The sequence below is a fragment of the Fulmarus glacialis genome, unplaced genomic scaffold (assembly GCF_000690835.1).
Source record: "Fulmarus glacialis isolate BGI_N327 unplaced genomic scaffold, ASM69083v1 scaffold19099, whole genome shotgun sequence".
NCBI classification, from domain to species: domain Eukaryota; kingdom Metazoa; phylum Chordata; class Aves; order Procellariiformes; family Procellariidae; genus Fulmarus; species Fulmarus glacialis.
The window spans coordinates 56,055-73,930 of NW_009235410.1; the positions used below are offsets into that span (position 1 = coordinate 56,055).

At 41.5% G+C, this 17,876-nt stretch overlaps 1 protein-coding gene across 1 annotated transcript in view; it reads right to left on the bottom strand.

Annotated features, from left to right (window-relative positions):
• Positions 1-687: 687 nt before the first annotated feature.
• TBX18 (T-box 18) overlaps positions 688-17,876 on the bottom strand; it is an 18,267-nt gene continuing 1,078 nt past the window's right edge. Inside the window, exons 2-6 of the mRNA XM_009586023.1 lie at positions 15,761-15,932; positions 9,092-9,259; positions 7,838-7,902; positions 4,070-4,164; positions 688-1,513 (exon numbers count right to left, since the gene is read on the bottom strand). Of these exons, the coding sequence (XP_009584318.1) occupies positions 789-1,513; positions 4,070-4,164; positions 7,838-7,902; positions 9,092-9,259; positions 15,761-15,932 (1,225 nt within the window). The 3' untranslated portion in view covers positions 688-788. The remainder of the gene's footprint in view (positions 1,514-4,069; positions 4,165-7,837; positions 7,903-9,091; positions 9,260-15,760; positions 15,933-17,876) is intronic.

Here is a 17,876-nt window from a genome sequence, read left to right on the forward strand (position 1 = left end):
AAAATGCATCAAGCCCTTCCTTTGACAAAAATTAAGCACCCCAAAGTTCATTCTGTACCAAGGAATGCTGCTGCTTCTGCTGTTGGTTTAAATTACTCCTATCGCCACAATTTGAATATGCATTATTTGTCTTCAAATACCTAAACATAAATCTAGAACTAATGCTGAAAAAAATAAATCCTAGTAAGAATGCTGTGCCGTTGATAAGCTAAAAACAGCATATCATGAGAAGGCAAACTAATCTTTCCGTTTACTTTGTAAATAATCCATTAGCTAAACGTCTATTTTAGGCTGGATGCTTGATGCTTAACACTTAAAAGTCCAAATACCCTTCATATCCCTTATAACAGAGAAGAAACTTGTAAATGCCTTTGGTGCATCAGCTTATCATTGTACAAATGTTTTAAAGAAACTTGCTAGTACTATAGGAAATGTAAGTGGGCTTGTTTGTGTTGTTTAATACTCCAAGTGTCATTTCATTCTTTAAAGGGGTTAGAACAGAGGAGGGGGAAAGGGGAGGAAGTCTTACTTAATTTGTTGCATATGTCCCAACGTGTTATACAACTAAGTGTATTATACCAGAAAACTAAAGCAGTCTGCACCGCAACAAACTCTGTGTAACTCAAAATAGGAGAATAATCTGGCCACGAGCAAGTCAAAAATTCAGTGAAACTTCCTCTCATATTATATATACACACACTTTACAAGCTACATCGAGTGTCCTTTCATATTCCAAAAGAAATACATTGTAGACACCAAACATACTGTACTTTTACTTAAAGGCTTCATCAAACCATATGTGCAGACACTTGAGAAGATGAGAGTGTTAAGCTTCCTAGGGTCCTAGAGTCAAAGAAATTCTGCTGCCCCCCACTGCTAAGTAAGTGCACTCCTTCCACGGGGGGCAACATCTGCCGATCCGTCATGGTTCCGCTTGGCGAGGACCCCAAGAAACTTCCTTGGGAAGAAACGATTTTCTCAGGACTGGCAGCCAGTTTAGGGGATGTGGAAAAGTTATATCCATAGAGCGCACAGGGACTGTGCAGTCTAAACGTGTTGTAGGAGCCTTGGTGGGTTTGATTAGTGGTAAAGGCATTGCTGGAGGGGGATGGCATGATGTACTGGAGCTGCGGAGACATCCCTGAAATCTGCATAGATAAGCCAGTCTGCGGGCAGCTGAACGCATCCCCATCATTGCCACTCATAGACATATTCACAGTTGTGCTACTCGACACACCGACATAGGAGGGAGTCCTCGGGGGTGCAAACGTCTCACTGGTTTGGTTTGTGAGCCTGTTGTAGGTTTCAGCCAAAGAAGTGCTGTATCTGTTCAGGGTCAAGCCTGAGCGGGCACAAGCTGTGTAGTCAGCTGGAGCAAGGCTACAGAGCTGGCTAGTGTTGGGACTGAGGTGGAAGGCTGGAGATGAGCAAGGGGAACCCGGTAAAAGGTGAGGGTGGGTAGATGGCACTCCACTGCCAGATCCCTGGAGTAAAGTAGAGGAACCTGCATTTCCTGCAAGAGAATATTACAGTGTAAGACACATGTTGGAAAAGGTTCACTTCCTAGGTGACAGATCAAGACCTTTGTCTTTTATAATAACCCTTGACGTGAAACACAACGCAAATTCATTCAAAAAATGACATGTACATACACGTGCAGGGGGATGTGTGCGTGTATGGCACATGCGTATTCTTAAAGAAACAACCTGTCCAAGAAAGAGAATGTAAGTTGTGCTTTTGCAACCATCACTCAATACTTAAAGCTCCCGAAAGGTTAACTACTCTTTATTTGACACGGGAAGCAACCTGCATGGCAGCTTAGATGTAGCCAGGTGAGTGCCACATCACAGGAAGCCTTCTTCAAAGTTATGAATTTCGTATTGTCTATGCTGTTGCTACACCCCAGAATGCGTTTCAAGCACTCTGTGCCTGACTCGCCGTCAGAGCACCAGCTGAGGAACCGGCTCCTTAGGATAGAGACTCCCACAGTTCAACAGCTTCAGGAAAGTTCACAACTTCAGAACAAAACTTGAGAACAAAAAACTTCCAACTTCAAACCAAAAAACTTGAGAACAAAACTTCAGAACAACTTCAGGAAAAGCGTAGGCTGAGTACTGTGCACGGCTGCTTCGTTTCTTGAACGGGTAGGTGGAGGTTTAGGTTTGCTGCAAACTGTTCATAAACTGTTCATTTACTGATATCAGAACTTTTTACACGACAAATACCAGTGCTGAATGCTCCTGACACACACTGCTTGCTACAAAGCGAAGCCTTTTCTCAGGACCGAAAGTTTCCCAGCTGTAAGAAACACTTCTTTTTCTTAGAGATTGTATCTCCCCAAAAAATGAGTGTAGAAAAATTGATTTGGGCCTTTCACAGTCTCCCAGGTGGAAGGCACTTAACACAGAAGACTCTCCTGTTTGTGAATCACATTAACCATCAACAGTTTGATGCTGCAGAGAGATACAGGCTGTCAATAAGTTAACAAGTTTTCATGATAGGTGAGCTACTAAAAAGCAAAATACATTATCAGTGAACTCTGGCTGCTTCTTCTTGCTCTGTTGACAGGCCACAACAGGCACAAAGCACCATGAGACACTGCCACGTTCAAGAAATCCTAGCGTAAGGCATACTTATTTTTCTTCCAATCTATGTCAATGCCTCCGCTACTCAAAGGTGGGCACTTCCAGCACTAACAGCCAGGGCAAATCTCTAATGGGGTCTTTCAGCAAGTCTCTAAATCACCCTACTGGCCAAGGTACAGTTGACTAAAGATTTTCCAAGGATCCCAGTTCCCATTCTATGAACATCAACAGTAACTTCAACAAGCTCCTTCACCTGCAACAGCAGAAAAGGAAGCGGGAAGTTCACAGCAGCAGTTGCCCTGCTCTCAAACAGTGCTGCTGTCTACAAACAGGGCAACACAGCTGGCCTGTCTCCTAGACATTTTAACTTCATAGTGAGTTGCCTTTCAGTCTTACACAGTCTGACAAGGTATTTCAGGTCTGATGCTGGCTTCTCATTACAGGCCTGTTTTACGAGGACAGTCCCCCCGCCCCCATCCTCCACCCAAAACCCTGCCAACCCTCGTCCAATGTATCTGTGACTTGGCACAAAAACACCTTTTTAATTGCACACATCAGGCATGGATGCGTAAGATTTCTCAAAGGGGCGCGCTAAGTTGGGAGAAGTTGACAAAAGTGGTTTCTGTGCATTTCCGTATTTTCTGGGTTTTTGCTCTGAAGATGCTTAATGGCTTTGGAATACGTTATCAAGAAGGCAGGAAGGATGTTTGCAAATTTGGTAGCAGGAAATGCAAAGAATCAAGAGCAATAGGTCTGACTTAGTTGGGAAACGTCTGAGAGGTTTTCTACATGCGTTGGGGTACTTTGGAAATAAAGGAACTCAGAAAAGAGTACAGAGATTCCCCTCTCTGTCCAAACAGGCCATTTAAATACCCCTCCGTCCCCCACAGCACTACCTCTAGGCTGGAGAAAGTGGGAGCCAAGAGGTTATGGACTGGGGAGCAGGAAAAAACAAAATGGCGAGGAAGTCCATTTTTTCAAGCTCTGGGATGCAGATAAAGTCTGTTGGGCTTTTACTGAACAATTTTTAGGTCTTTAAGAATCAAGGAGGCTTTCCAAGGAGGAAACCCAATTAGAGGACATTTCTTCTCCCATTCCTTTTTCTTCCTCTTAAACACACAAGTAATTCCTATACTGGACTCTGGATGTGTACAACGGAAGTCATCTATAAATGAACTCTGCCTTGTATATCTAGCCAGAGCGTAACACTAAGGAAGAGGTTATTCCATCCTTAAATAACTGCCATCTTCCACATGTGATCTGATTTATCTTTACGACCTAACATTTTTACTGCCACAGTGGTTAAATTAGCATTAGTTTTCTAACTTAGAATAGCTCTGATGAGAGGTGATGGCCTGCGCTGGGGTTGGTTCATCGTTTTTTCTCTGCAAACGACACACTCATCTAGATTTTTGTAAAGAATGATGGGCGAAGCTTTATCTTCATGCATTTTTGTTTTGAAAGAACACAAAGATGACTGTTACCTTGCTTGGGTATCCCAGGTATATCTTCAAACGTAAGTGTCCTCAGTGAAGGTCTCCAGAAGGCATAAGACTCTACCAGAGCTTCCAGTCCCATTCTATTTAGAACAAAAACATCACAGCGTCATGAAAGAAAGCTGTATTTTGCCACATTTCTCTGCATAGTTTACCTCAGAAACATATAAAAATTAGTCACATTTCAGGATTATTTTGAGTTTCATTTTGCTTTTTAGAAAAGCGCCTTACATCCTAACCCATGAGACCGCTGTGATCTGCAGTCACTGGGCTGGCAGCATGCAAAGAGTTTCCCATTTCCACAATCTGGCTCTCGATGTCACTTTTGGCTTTTGGGGTTTTTTTTGCAGGGGGCGCGGGGGACGACACAACTTGGCTAAAATGACGTTACATGTTTTCCTAGTATGACATTTCCTTAAAAGTAACGCTCTAACTGCCAGAGGGAAGATCTCCTATTTCTGCCTAGAACAAAGGTGATCCACTGACAACTTCTGTTAAAACAGGATTCCCAGTCATTACCAATGAGAAGGAAAATCACGCTTACAACATGAGCAAGCCCTGGATGTACAGCTCTTTGGGTACTAAAACGTACAAAGCAATGTTGTGTCTTGGTTGTTATGTGCTGAGCAAAATGAAGATTTTCAGTTCCTAAAGGCAATCATTTTCTTTCAAGAGTGTTATGACAAAACAGAAATAACCTGGTAGACAATCATGGCAGACAATATTTACAAGAATATTTCCTGAAGGTAAAGGCTCCTTTGTTTTCTGACAGAATTTTATGAATAATGCACCTCAGAGGTATCATTTTGCTGTTATTTTTGGCTGCTGGGCCCCAAAGGCCTGTTAAGTGTCAGCATCAGGCACGCACCAAATACAAGTGCTTGCCTTTGAGCAGCAGCACTCTGTAAACTCGAATTATGCAAATAGCCCAATTTGAAGCTACCGACATGTTCTTCTGATACTGCTTCTTCCCCGTTGCATTTCCAGCAGGATCACAAATGTATTTCAGGAAACCGTTATAAAGTATTTATTAGCTGAACCTCGACTAAAAAGATAGCCTTCATTTTCTGCAGCAATGGTGAATTTTCATTTCTAGTTAAAGCGGAGATAAAAGCCACCTCCTGGAGGAGTGCAGCCAAGGCGATAATTTATACAAGATGCCTTCGAACAATTTCCACATTTTATCACCACCCTAATTTACGCTATCAAATGGCCAAGTTTATTTAACAAAACAGTTATGTTTTTCCTGAAGTATTTAAAGGGAGAAATTCTGGTCCTTTCCTGAGTAAAAGTTTTTATAGGGTCAAACTTAAGGCCTAACTGAAGAATGAAACTATTCTCAGCACATAAATTCTGTTGCACTTTGCAAATGCACAGGGCATGCTTTTAAAAGGTGAAGCTACTGACTTCTGTAAAATAGCCTGTGGGACTGAACGGGAATGACCTGAAAGGGAATATTTTTAATTAAACAGAATCATTGCATGCAGCAGTGCAGAGTAAGACAGCTGCAATAATTAAAGCAACATTGAAAAGTTGGAGATAATGGTACCACAGCATTTTTTTTACACTTTTGTTGGAGATTAAAATGCCTAGGTGATAAGTATACCGGCTAGAACAATGAAGACAACCGAATCTTAACATTTAATTTCAATCTTCAGCAACAGATTAAAATAATAATCAACTGAGTAGACCAGTAATTTAAAATAAAATAGGAAATTTTCCTCGACAATTAAAAATCTGAGCTGCGTTCCCAAACACACTTATTCAGTACCATAGAGCCTATCAAAAAGAACAGCAATACTGACTTCAGTAAACCAATGTCAATTTGCAATGGACAAGGGTTTGCAGAGTCACTTCTGTAACGAGTGTGTTTGGTACAGTAAAAGCATTCAGACGTCATCTAAAGCCAGTTCGGAAACATTTATACAGAGGCTGGCCCTTCCTACAGGACTGGCCTCCTAATCCATTTCCATAAACTGTAACTGTCTTTCAGTTAATATATCCTGTTTTTTTCCTAATGCCCGAACCAAACTTATTCCTAGCAGCCAAACAAAAAAAACCCCACCTCTCTGGATATCCCCAGTCGTACAATTGGATTTGCATGGTTGCAGATGCAGTGCTCTTACTGCACCTACATCGTCCTTGGGTAATACCAGGGCTGTCCTGCCACGTTACATCCAGTTCAAAACTGGTTTCTGCACGATTCTTTCCTCTCTATTTTCAAGGGCATCTTCTCTTGTTTCATAAACTCAGAAATTTCAGAGGAGTCAGGGTTTCACGATTCTTAGGAGGCTCCTCAGTACTCATTTTATAGCTCTGCATAACGCATGCATAGCACAGACACTGCCCACGGAAAGCTGTCAAATAGGGCATGTATGGCAACTCTTTTCTTCCCTAAGTACACACAGCATGTTTGGCTTCTTCAGTCACTGCATTTATCTGGAAGTTACTGTTCACTTAATTTCAAACTAGAAGGCTACAAAGGAGGACAAAACTCAATTTATTCCGGTGCCTGGGGCATCCCTTCCAGGCCCCAGGACAGAGCATGGCCAATTGTTTCTTGCTAGAAGACAAAAATCTTAGAGAGCAACAAATGCAGAGTGCAAACTGAAAAGATACTTACAGTGGGTTCCTGTAAACCTTTACAACCACCCCACCCCTTCTGCAACTGTTCATCTTCTAAAAACTACTCTTGTTTGTTGTCCAGTCTCAGCACGTATGTAACTCAGGTGGAAGCACAAAAGAGGCTTTAATGCTGTAGCCTCTGCTAAAAGAGAAGCCTAATAAAGCAGCTACCAAAAGATACTCTCTGAGCATTCCTACCAGCTCAGGCTCTGCTCCCTTCTCTGCAAGGCTAGATCATAAATACAGCAGCTGTAGACACCAAACGCAATGTGGTCACTGGAACTGATGTATAATACGCACCATAATTAAATGCTGCTTTTTTTAGCTGAAACGGTTTAACATACAATTCATAACAGGCTTAAGTATTTTGCATTAAACGGTCTTTGGATAAAATACCTCATCAGTACTGGCAGCAGGGACTAGACCCAAGTCTCCACTTTGCACTACTCAGATTCCCCATTGCTATTTTGAAAGATTCATGGATCAAGAGAGAACAAGCAATTAATCAGCCCAACCGCAACAGAATAGGTGGAAACCAGGCTCGTTTCAAGGTCATCTATAGCCTAGTAGGAAAGGCATTCACCTAGGAAGTGGATTTAAAACTCCTTAGGCTAAAGAGACACTTGAACACAGGTCTCCCACCTCCTAGGCAAGTGCAGTAAACGTAAGGTTACCGCACAAGGCAACTCAGTTTCTCCCTCTTCAAGAGAAAGCAACGAGCCATTCATCCATGCTAAATGTCACTTACATGCAAGAGAACCTGGGCTTATAGTTTGACACTGCAATTTGTGTCTCCAGCCAGAAGAAAGAGGAGATTTCAGGAGCAGCCTGAAATCACAGACCTGAGTATGCATTAATTCCATTTGCAGCCTTCACGGTATGCCACCGCTTCCACCGAAAGGAAACTTGAGTACATGAGTCAAGCCAAGTGCCAACCCGTTCTTGACCTATAAGGTCAGAGGAGTAAGAACGGGAGCCCACCAGAGAACATTACTGGGGAGCCTAAGTGCTCCCTCAAGGAGTCCGAGTCCTCAGACTAATTTGTTTGTAAATACAGGTATTCCCCTCGACCAGCCTTCACAAACCAAATCTGTCAGCAGTAGCAAGCCCACCTCCTTCCCCAACACCTACCTGTTACGTCCCGAATCTCTAAACCCTTTGGCGAATGGATTCCTATCAATCTTCAGACGAGTTATCTGTGAATATGAGTAGAGAAATTATTACCTGCAAATTCAGTTAAGTAACACACAAAATTACTCTCCTGATAGAATTAAGCTGACAGTGGTGCAGAAACATCTTCACATTTGCATGGTTTAAGATGGTTGTCCTGAAACACAGCAAAATAAGGGCCAGCCTTCTGATCATTATTTTTGCAAATCCCCAGAGAAGCTAATAGGTATTTAATGCTACCAAATGGCAGGTTGGAATTCTTGAGAAAAATCTTCTGGCAAATGTCATTCTTCACCTAAGAAAGTACACTGCCTAACTGCAATAAAATTTAAATTAAATTTTATTTCTGTACAGGTCAAGAAGGAAATGTGAAAAGAGAGATTATCTCTAGGCTATTATCCTCCATAAAAAAACAGCAACACCCCCCCCCGCCCAAATACTTGTAGTTTATTTAAATAAACAGGATAGGCACAAAATAATTATATTTCAGTATTTACATGGCTATCCTGCTCTCCTCTTTGTAAGATAGCAAGGCATATATAATTTCCCAAAATATAGCTGCAATAACTTACCTGGAATTAATAAAATCTCACAACACTAACTATGGTGTCACTATGTATGTTAATACTTAAACAAGTGATAATAAGAGCTGAACACCAGAGTCACGCAACCTGCAGTTTACTTTTGACTTTGACTCTGTGCGGACCCAAATAGATTGCAGTTAATAACATATGCTGAATGCAGTTAATGAAAATGACTGCAACTTTCTTCAGACCTCAGCTTCTCTGTTAAGGTACTGGGAGTTTTGAAATCACTGGAGTCAGGAACAAAAGTGCTTTACAAATTCTATCCAGACACGTATCTACACGTAAAGGTACAAACACACCTTTAAAAAAATTAGACTGCTCTTTGCCTTGTGCTTCGATGCTGTATTTATAATTAAGACACCATTAGCTATGCTAATTAGACTGGGTGATCTCCATAATAAGCATGACTTCTTACGCGCAGCATCTAGCCCACATGGCCTGAAGTCTCAGCTATAGCCTCCAGGCGCTGCTGCAAGAACACTAGTGAAAGCTACTTGTAATACAAAAAGGGTTTAGACAATGCTTTTTAATAAGTGGTATAATAAAAGTATTCGCTTTTCTCCTATCCCTGACTTCCCTGGTCTACTCTGAAAAGCCTGTAAAGTCCTAAGCAGAAAGCCCACGTTACCTGTTGATTTTGGTATGCTGTGACAGTAGTGAAAACTGTCTCTGGAAAGGAGAAGGCTTTCACCCCTTCTCCTGAAGGGATAGGCTTGACGGGGGACAGATCATCTCCACAGTCTTTTCGGATGACGTGGACACGAGGCTGATATTTATGCATAGAGTGAAGGATTATCTATGCAGTCATGAAAGGAAAAAGATAACATTTATTAGAAAGGACACCCTGCTGTTTCAGGACTAATAGCTTTTTGGAACAGATTATGGTATGTGTTTACCATGCCACTTACTGGAAATCAAATGTTTTCTTTAACCTCTGAAGGTTCTTATTACAGTAGTCTAATCCCCATGCATTTATGTTATTGCCAACCCTAAGCATTTAAAAATTACGACTCAGGAGCTCCAAATTCAGAGACTGGCTCAATTGAGACTGGCTCAAAAAAAAAAAAAAAAAAAATCAGGAGTGAATTCCTGGTCCCACTGGAATTAGAAAATTTTTGTCACTTTTTTCCACTGGAGCCTAGATTTGATCTAACAGGATTAACAGCAGCAGCATTTGCCTTTTGTTTTTGGAACCTTTGGGATATGCTTGGAGCTATTTTTTTTTCCTGATAATCCCAAAGGCTGGAAACACACCTTGTTTTGAACACAAGCTGAGACTCTCACACTCTGAAGAAGCAGAAACTTAGAGTAGAATAACACCAAAATCCAAAACTCTAAAGTGTTAATAACCCTAGATTTATAATATGGACAATGAATATCAATACACAAACCCCTCCCAGCATACCAAAACGCAACTAAGAATAAATGATAAACAAGAAGTATATGAACACAGAGTGCATAAAATTAAACACAAAAATACCTCTTGATATTGCTCCCAAATTTTAGAGGAGGTTTAAAATACAGAATTTTTTCTCTATTTTACTCCACTTCAGCTAACCACTACTAAAATAGAAGATTTCAACAAAAAAAAAAATTGGAAGCTCAACTATTATTGTTGGAAGGCCTAAGAAATTAGTAACCTGATAAATAAATAGTCCTATGGCTATTGGCCTGTGGAACCACTAATCAACATTCAGGGGAAGCTTTTTAATTTCCTGCTTCTTGAGTAGCCTCAGAATGTGCATGTGCTCAGGCACTCGACAGAGCCCCTATGCCAGACACCGTGGAAGTTCATTCATCCAAACGACATAGAGGACATTACATTCATTTGGATAAACTAGAGTTTGGCTAGTTTAATACACTTGGTCCTGGCCAGATCACATGACCCCGTTTTGGGTAAGCCAAGTTTCTGGATAATCAAGGGTTTTATTAGCCTGTAAGTAAGGTTTTGACAATGACATCACAGGCTCCAATTAATTTGCTCAGGGACTGCCCTATGGATGTTCTCCTATGAAGCCTTTTCCCAGTTTCTGAAATCTTGCACAGAGCAAGATTTTTATCATGCAAATGTGTATTCTCTTTTACAGCATTCCTTTCAGTTCTCCGCTGGCAAAGACCTACAAAATGAAAATGCAGAGAGGACAGCACATTCCTGACCCTGTTTTCCTGTGAACACCCAGTGATACCACGGGAGGTACTGATGCAACAGAAAAAAATGATCGAGGAAAGCTCTGTTCCACTGTTCAAACCCATCGCTATTCTGTGCCTCGCCATTTGCCCGGGTGCCACTGAGCGTGCCGCGTTCTGCTCCCACCCCAATTACTTCACCCCATCACTCTGCGGTGCAAACTACCGCTTGCCCATGCGGCGGGCTTGACCGTACGCAATGATAACCCAGGCAGCTACGAACTGGGTTCTGCTCTGCTCATGTATCAGGACAAGTGACAGCAGCATGGAGATGAACACCTCCCACTCCTTATCTGGGTAGCTATTACAGCTAAACTGATCCTTGTCATCTCTTAAGAGCCACCTGGCTTGGCTCGGTGCTATACTGAAATTTGCTGCGCTGACACACTGTTAGACGATTACCAAATCCATAGCAAGAATTTTTTTTTTCTTGATTTTGTACTGTGCCTTGTACAATGGGATCTTTGTTAATGATCAGGACTCTGAATTCTAAATAACAAACACATAACTGCAGAGCCCTGGTGAATTAAGGAGCAACGCTATGTAGATAGGACATAAAAGGAGAGGGAGATGCAATGCCCATTCTGAAAATCTTTTAGCTCTATTATTCTAAGCATCACCGAAAGTTACTGTGATGAAAAAGCTAAGGAAAAGGAGATTCCTGCTTTTCATTTTGCATTGCTCGCACATTTAACAGCACAAACCAGATCTAACAGTTTATCTGCAGAACCAGCAACTTTCCCTTCATACCCTTAAAAGCCAACAACAAAAAACCCCAACCAGAACAAACCCCACCAAACGCCAAGCACGAGCTGGCATTGCTTTCAACTCACAGTTGAAGAGCCTGCCTCCCTCTACAAACCTCTCGCAAGGCAAGACCAAAACACTTCGGGGGGCAATAAACCTCTCCCGCCAAAGGTAAAAATCACACTTTGACCACTGCAGCTGTCAAGACATCATTATCGGACAGAAGACACCGCAGCAGGGAGCCCACGGGTAGGCAGCAGGGCAAAGCGACAGCCTGGCAGAGCAAAGGTGGCCAAGGCACCTGCAGACACACAAAGTTGGGATTACCTTTGCCATACGACTTTTGAGAGATGCCGCTGTGAGGAGGCCTCAGCGCTGACGCCGAGCTTGGGTACCGCCGTGGCACAAATGCCACGGCCAGCACATGCGAGCCCGATTCTCTTTCGCGGGGGAGATGCCGGTCCTCCTGCAGCTCAGCGGTGCACAAATTACACAGCCACCTCCCCAGTACCGGCATGGTCGTCACTTGGGTGTTGTTTTCACCAAAAATCCTCCTTTGTTCTCCCTGCAAAGCCCATGTATTCAGGCTTTCTGCAGTCAGGGAAGCGTGTGGGGCCGAGGAGCATGGATTCCCTCTTCACAAAGACAAAAACTGCAAGTGCAAACGCTGATGTTTCCCAGCTTTTCATTGTGACAAGAACATGTAACTACCCATTGACTGCAAGCAGAGCTCGCTACTTGGAGCCAAGTCTGGGCAGAGCAACAGTCCGCCTCTGCTTCCAGCCTCACCCCACTTTCAAATGGGGAGAAAAAACCCCAACCACCAAGGAACAATTAACACGCTAACAGCCTCATTTTCACTAAAAGATGTTCCTCTGCATCAAAAAATACTCAGTTGAAAAGCATGGAAAATAGCATCAAAAATATTGACTTTTCCCCTCTACTGAAATTCAGATTAAAAACTGCCTCAGAATAGAACAATCAGCCAGCTCGAACCAGCCGGAGGGACAGACCGCTTTTACAATGCAGCACTTACTCCACAGATGAGAGGGGGATGAGAGGCATTAACAAAGAGCACCCAGACCACGCACTTCTCGGTGTCAACTGCAAAATGCAGGTTTACTTTTCCCTACCGTCACAACTCAAATGGAAGACACAGTATGTGTCTTAATGATGCCATCGGCCCTTAATGCCTCTATAAGCACACAATCTTTCCAAAGTAGGGAATTTACCCGGGGACTCCCTTTTGAGATCAAAAACACACAAGGAAAACATATCCTTAAAAATTTTGCTTGATCTCCTCAGCCTTCAAGTGGAACCCATGTATCAGAGAGTGTCCTACGTGCAGATGTACTTCAAAATCTCTCCGCAGAACATCACTATAAAATTACGTCGTCACAAACTCCCACTCAAAATACTGATGAAAATAGCAGCAGGCAGCAAGGAGCCCGGAAAGCGTTCGAGCAGCGAAGCAAGTCATCGTAGAGATGGCTGATCTCCTTTCACAAGAAGCTAATCCCAGGCCAACGCAATGCAAGGGGAGCTGGCTGCCATGAACTACTACCTCAATATAAATACTGCACAGGAATACTACCTTAGCGTCTGTTTGCAAATACGGTCCCCATTCCCATGGACGTGGGTCACTTCTCTCACTGATTCTGAGAGTTAATACTCTGGAATAGGTAAAAGGGCTCTGGGTTGATCTCATGTGAGCTCCCTACCTCAACGCCTGCAAGATCAAAACCTAGCCCTGGGCTTTTGCGCAAAAACTCTGCAAAAGCTGACACCCCTGAGGAGCACGAGAAGAACAAAGGAACAATTTCGACAAGGATTAAAGCCCCAGAACCAGACAGCATGGAAAGCACACCCAAAGAACAACAGCTAAAGCCCGACACTGCTTGAACTACTGGAGGAATGATGGCAGAGTGTAGAGACCGCACCGAGGTTTCTCTGAGCCATTCTGCCTAAGTGGGAGGGGAAAAATAAACAACTTTCTAATAATCTAAAGTATACCCCATCTCCCATACAGGGCTGGGAGAGGCAGAACACTTGATGTAAAAAGAAATATTCGAGGGACAGTACAGCCTTGACCCCTAGGTCTTCTAATCCCCCATCCCTCCCCTGGTACCCTTTTGAGAAAAATGGTTCCTTCCTGCTTATGCGAAACAATTGTTTTTTATATTCATCACAAAATATGATTATTCGTTTTCCATTATTGCTGGAGGCATTCAGAGGCTACATAGCTTTTTCAATACAGCATTCCACACTACCATAGCTTTAAAAGAAAAAATGTACCCATTGGAAGAGACACTTTTCTGCTTTCTGCTTTTGCCTTTTCTGGTAATTATGAATGACATGTTTGCAATTTCCCAGATTTGAGAAATATGAAATTATTTTACAGTCATCCTTCTTTTGTCCTTTTATTTTAATACTTAAATTTCCATTTTGGGGAGGAGGGGCGCTGCCGTAGCTCTGAATCAGTTCAATGTGTCTCAAATCACTGTACTAGGGCTTTGCTTCACTAGTTTCCAAATCGAAACACTTAACTAAAGACCAGAGAATTTATATCCCCCCACATTATGAATAATGGCGTGCTGTGTACACTACACAGGTTTCAGTTCAGAATAAAAACAAAGCTAAGATCTGGTATGGAAAAATATGGCAATACAATTCTCTACGTAGCCGAGATTTTATCACAGAGCAGTTTGCGACCGCAAGTGCAAGGGTGGACCACAGTACCCACGTATCGCCCCTCTGAAACAACCGAGTACAAAAACCAGCTGGCCTGCTCTCCGCTGCAAAAGCGACATTTTACCCATTCACATCCGCTTCACTTTTTAAAGCCCTTACAATAGACTCAGGACTCAGAGAAAGCAACTCCCACTCGAGAAGAGTCAGAAACACACGAATGCTGGGGAAACGAAAGGGAACTACCTGTGGTAACCTTTACTCAAACAAACACTGCCAAATGAGACCCTGTAACTGTAATTCTGGAAAGAAGCGATGTAAAACCTCTTTCTGTCAATCCTTAACACAGGCACTGCTAACTCAGGAGATGCAAATACCCCCACGTTCCTTTTAAGGAAAAGCGCGATGAAATTATGAACAGTATTATGCGACAGGGAGGCTTTTTATCCTTGTTATCACACTTGGTAGCTCGGTCCAGCCAGTCTCCTGTATTCCTGCCTCTGTAACACAGAAGTTGTAGCTCCTGCACGATTTGGCCAGAGTCTCAAGTTAATCTCCTTCGCAAACACAAACAGGGAGAAAAAATACTTAAACTTGGACTGTGTATTGACAAAATACCTGGCTTAATGTCACAGAGTTACAACTATACTGAGAGATGCATGTAGCATCTTTGTACTCTGTGCCAGGTACATTTCCCTTCACTCCCTTCCGTGAAGGAGAAAGTACCCTGCTTAACAAACTGGGCTACGCTAAGGACAATGGAATCCACATCCTGTCTCAGAACTTGCCTCTAACATCTTAAAACTCTACTACTTGGAACTCGATGCTCCTTCTGAAAGAAAGCCAACATTTGCCATTTATTACGCGATTTTGCAAAATTAAAGACTTCACCCTGACTAAAAACAATTCTCGTTTTTTAATTATTTCCTAAGGTGTCAAGTAAAACTATTTTAGGGATTGCTGGAAAGATACTGGCTTACATCTGTCATGTTTCAACAGTTTTGAAGAGAAAAGGAAATATTAACATAACACATTTTGTCACATCAGATAATGTCATAACTAAACAATTTAGAACTTGCAAACAGAACACTCATACTACATACGTCCTCGCCAGTTTTTTCACAAGTAATGAGCCTCAGCTGTGAAAGGGTCTTGCTTCATAAGGTATGTAATAAATCATTATCGGAGCGAACCCAGCTCCCATGTTGTTCGTTTTTGACTGCAATTATTAACACCTCATGGGATTTCACACAAATGTTTAGGTTAAGAAAATAGTTAAGTGTATTTTTATTCACATGAAGTTATTACACACTATTAATGTTTCTTCTAGCCACTTGTGAATTTAAGCGTCCTTTTTGATCGGAGCAGAAGTTGCGAGTAACACACTCGGTGGGAAAACATGAGAGCAATTCTGCCCCTTCGTATTAGGCAATTTAGCCTTGTAAAGTCTTACTTTGCAGAAGGAGTTCTGTTTTTGAGGGGGGAGTAAAACAGCAGGCTCTAATAAGCAGTTAATTATCGAAGCAGAAAGCAAGCAGATTTTAGATCTGGACGGTAAAGTTCCAAAACAGCTTTGAAAAGTCAAGCCTATTTCTGGCACCCTGAAGCTGTACGTCAGTCCTTCAGGGCTGAGCAATGTGCCTACGTATAATACTGCAGAAGAGCAAGTACTCACATGCCCTTGATCGTCCAGCTCATTATTGGTAAGCTTCAGTTTGTCGAAGCTGATCACTTGCCTCATCCATGTCTCCCCGGAGGCGGGTGAATCGGGGTGAATATAAACACGAGGCGGTACCGGGGAGTCGGCATTACCAGCCACCATCCACTTGGAGCTATGATAAACATACCTATAAAAAGAAAACAAATACCTATAACCACAAAACCCGGAATAATTTATCAGACCCATTCAGTATTAATAAATTAGGGCCCATACACACAGCAAGCACCCACCAATTAACAAAACATGAAAGGACAATAAATAAAAGTTATTTTTTTAGTTTCAAAACAGAGTTCTGGTATCTGCAAAAGTAAGGTTAAAAACCACACTCTGATCTGACCTTAGGCTTCTTAAAATCAGTGACAGTCGTAACACTAGGCTCCACACCGAGCTTTCAGCTGGTATCAGTTCATTGATTGCTACAGCTCTGCGCTGAATAGGCATCAGCAAACAGGGAAGAATCTAGTCCTTCATTTATCAAATCGAGCAGTAATTCCATATTTGGAAGATTTAACATGTTGAGTCTAATATAAGAGTCTATAAATAAAGCTATTGAAGGGAAAGAACATTATGATTGGGAAAAATAATGAAACTATGTCAAACTATGCTTTTGCTATTTCTGCAAGACCATATTAATTTTCTTGAACAGTATTACAGAAAGGCTTAAAAATGAAAAAACACAGCCCATATTTCATTTGATAGGCCAATGCTGACAAATTCACTTTCTAATAAAAATAGTGCCTGCTTTGCTAGAAAACTTATTTTGAAGGCAGACACTTCACGGGGCAATTTAAAAAGCGCTAATTAAAAACTTCAAGGTATTTTTGTCAAGTACAGTAAAATTCCAGTAATTCAGCTACATTTTTTAATAAAAACAAGACAGACTTTATCAACTCATTTGTTTGTACAATTCAGTTCCTTATTAGAAAAAGACAAACAACATAATCGGAAATTAAAACAAAATGATCCAATACATGCATCGCTCCGTACAATTCATATGAAGCTGTAAAATTAAAATCTATAATGGTGGTGAAATTCTCTCCTGGAGACAAATTCTCAACCCCAGATCACACACAGTCAACTGTTGTAACATTTTTCATTTATTTTATATTTGTTGGTTTATACTAAATACATGCTTTCCAAAAAAAAAAGTTATAAATACACATAAAATACTTTGAGCAACAGCTTCAGCTTCCAAGTATTTACAACAAGGTCCAGTTTTGCTAGAAATCTAGACCTAGATGTAATTTTCTTCATTTCCATTTAGTTTTGCTACCTGCTATGACAGCTAAAGACTAGGCTCCATATGTGACTGCTGTTGTATCTTTCAAATCTAGATCTGCAAGACAGTTTGTAAAGCCACATGAACAGCCAAAGTTAAAGTAACAGTCAGTAATAAAAAAAAAATCATGGATTGCACAGCAAAGAATGAATAGTGGAGTCAAGTAAAACATTAATATTCAGCGGGAAGGTTAAAGGTGTGGTACGAATACATGATTACAGAAATTAAAGTTTGCCAATTAAGAAAATACTGCCCTTCATACAACTTTTGTTAAGTTACTTCAGTTATCTGGGCACCATGTATCCCACTGGGCAGACAGTGCAGCTCAGTATGACTGTATTTATTTTAAATGAAAGGAGGTTTAAACAACTCGCATTCAATATACTTGTTTTTAATTTTTAATATTAACATTTTTATTCAATTTGGAATAATTACCTCACTTTTTCAGTGAATTAAGGAATTGCTCAGACCTTCTAGGAATGATATGCTTAGATTGCTAAGTAAATGCACACGTGCAACACAAAGCAAGGAAAGGGCTTTCTTTCACTCGAGCTGCACTGGTCCAAAGAAAAAAGCATTTTTTCTCCATGGTACAGTCTGAAAAGCCTCCCCTAACTGTATGTACTGGACATCCTCAGCGCTGGTATCTGCACCTTGTTGAAAAACACAAAATCTAAAATGACCCTAAGAAACATCTTATATACCGCACGAGAAAAGGACAAAATTGCAGTCAACGAGGTAAGGTCACGCAAAAACCACAGAGCAGTGTGTGCTTAGGAAATGAGGCAGCAT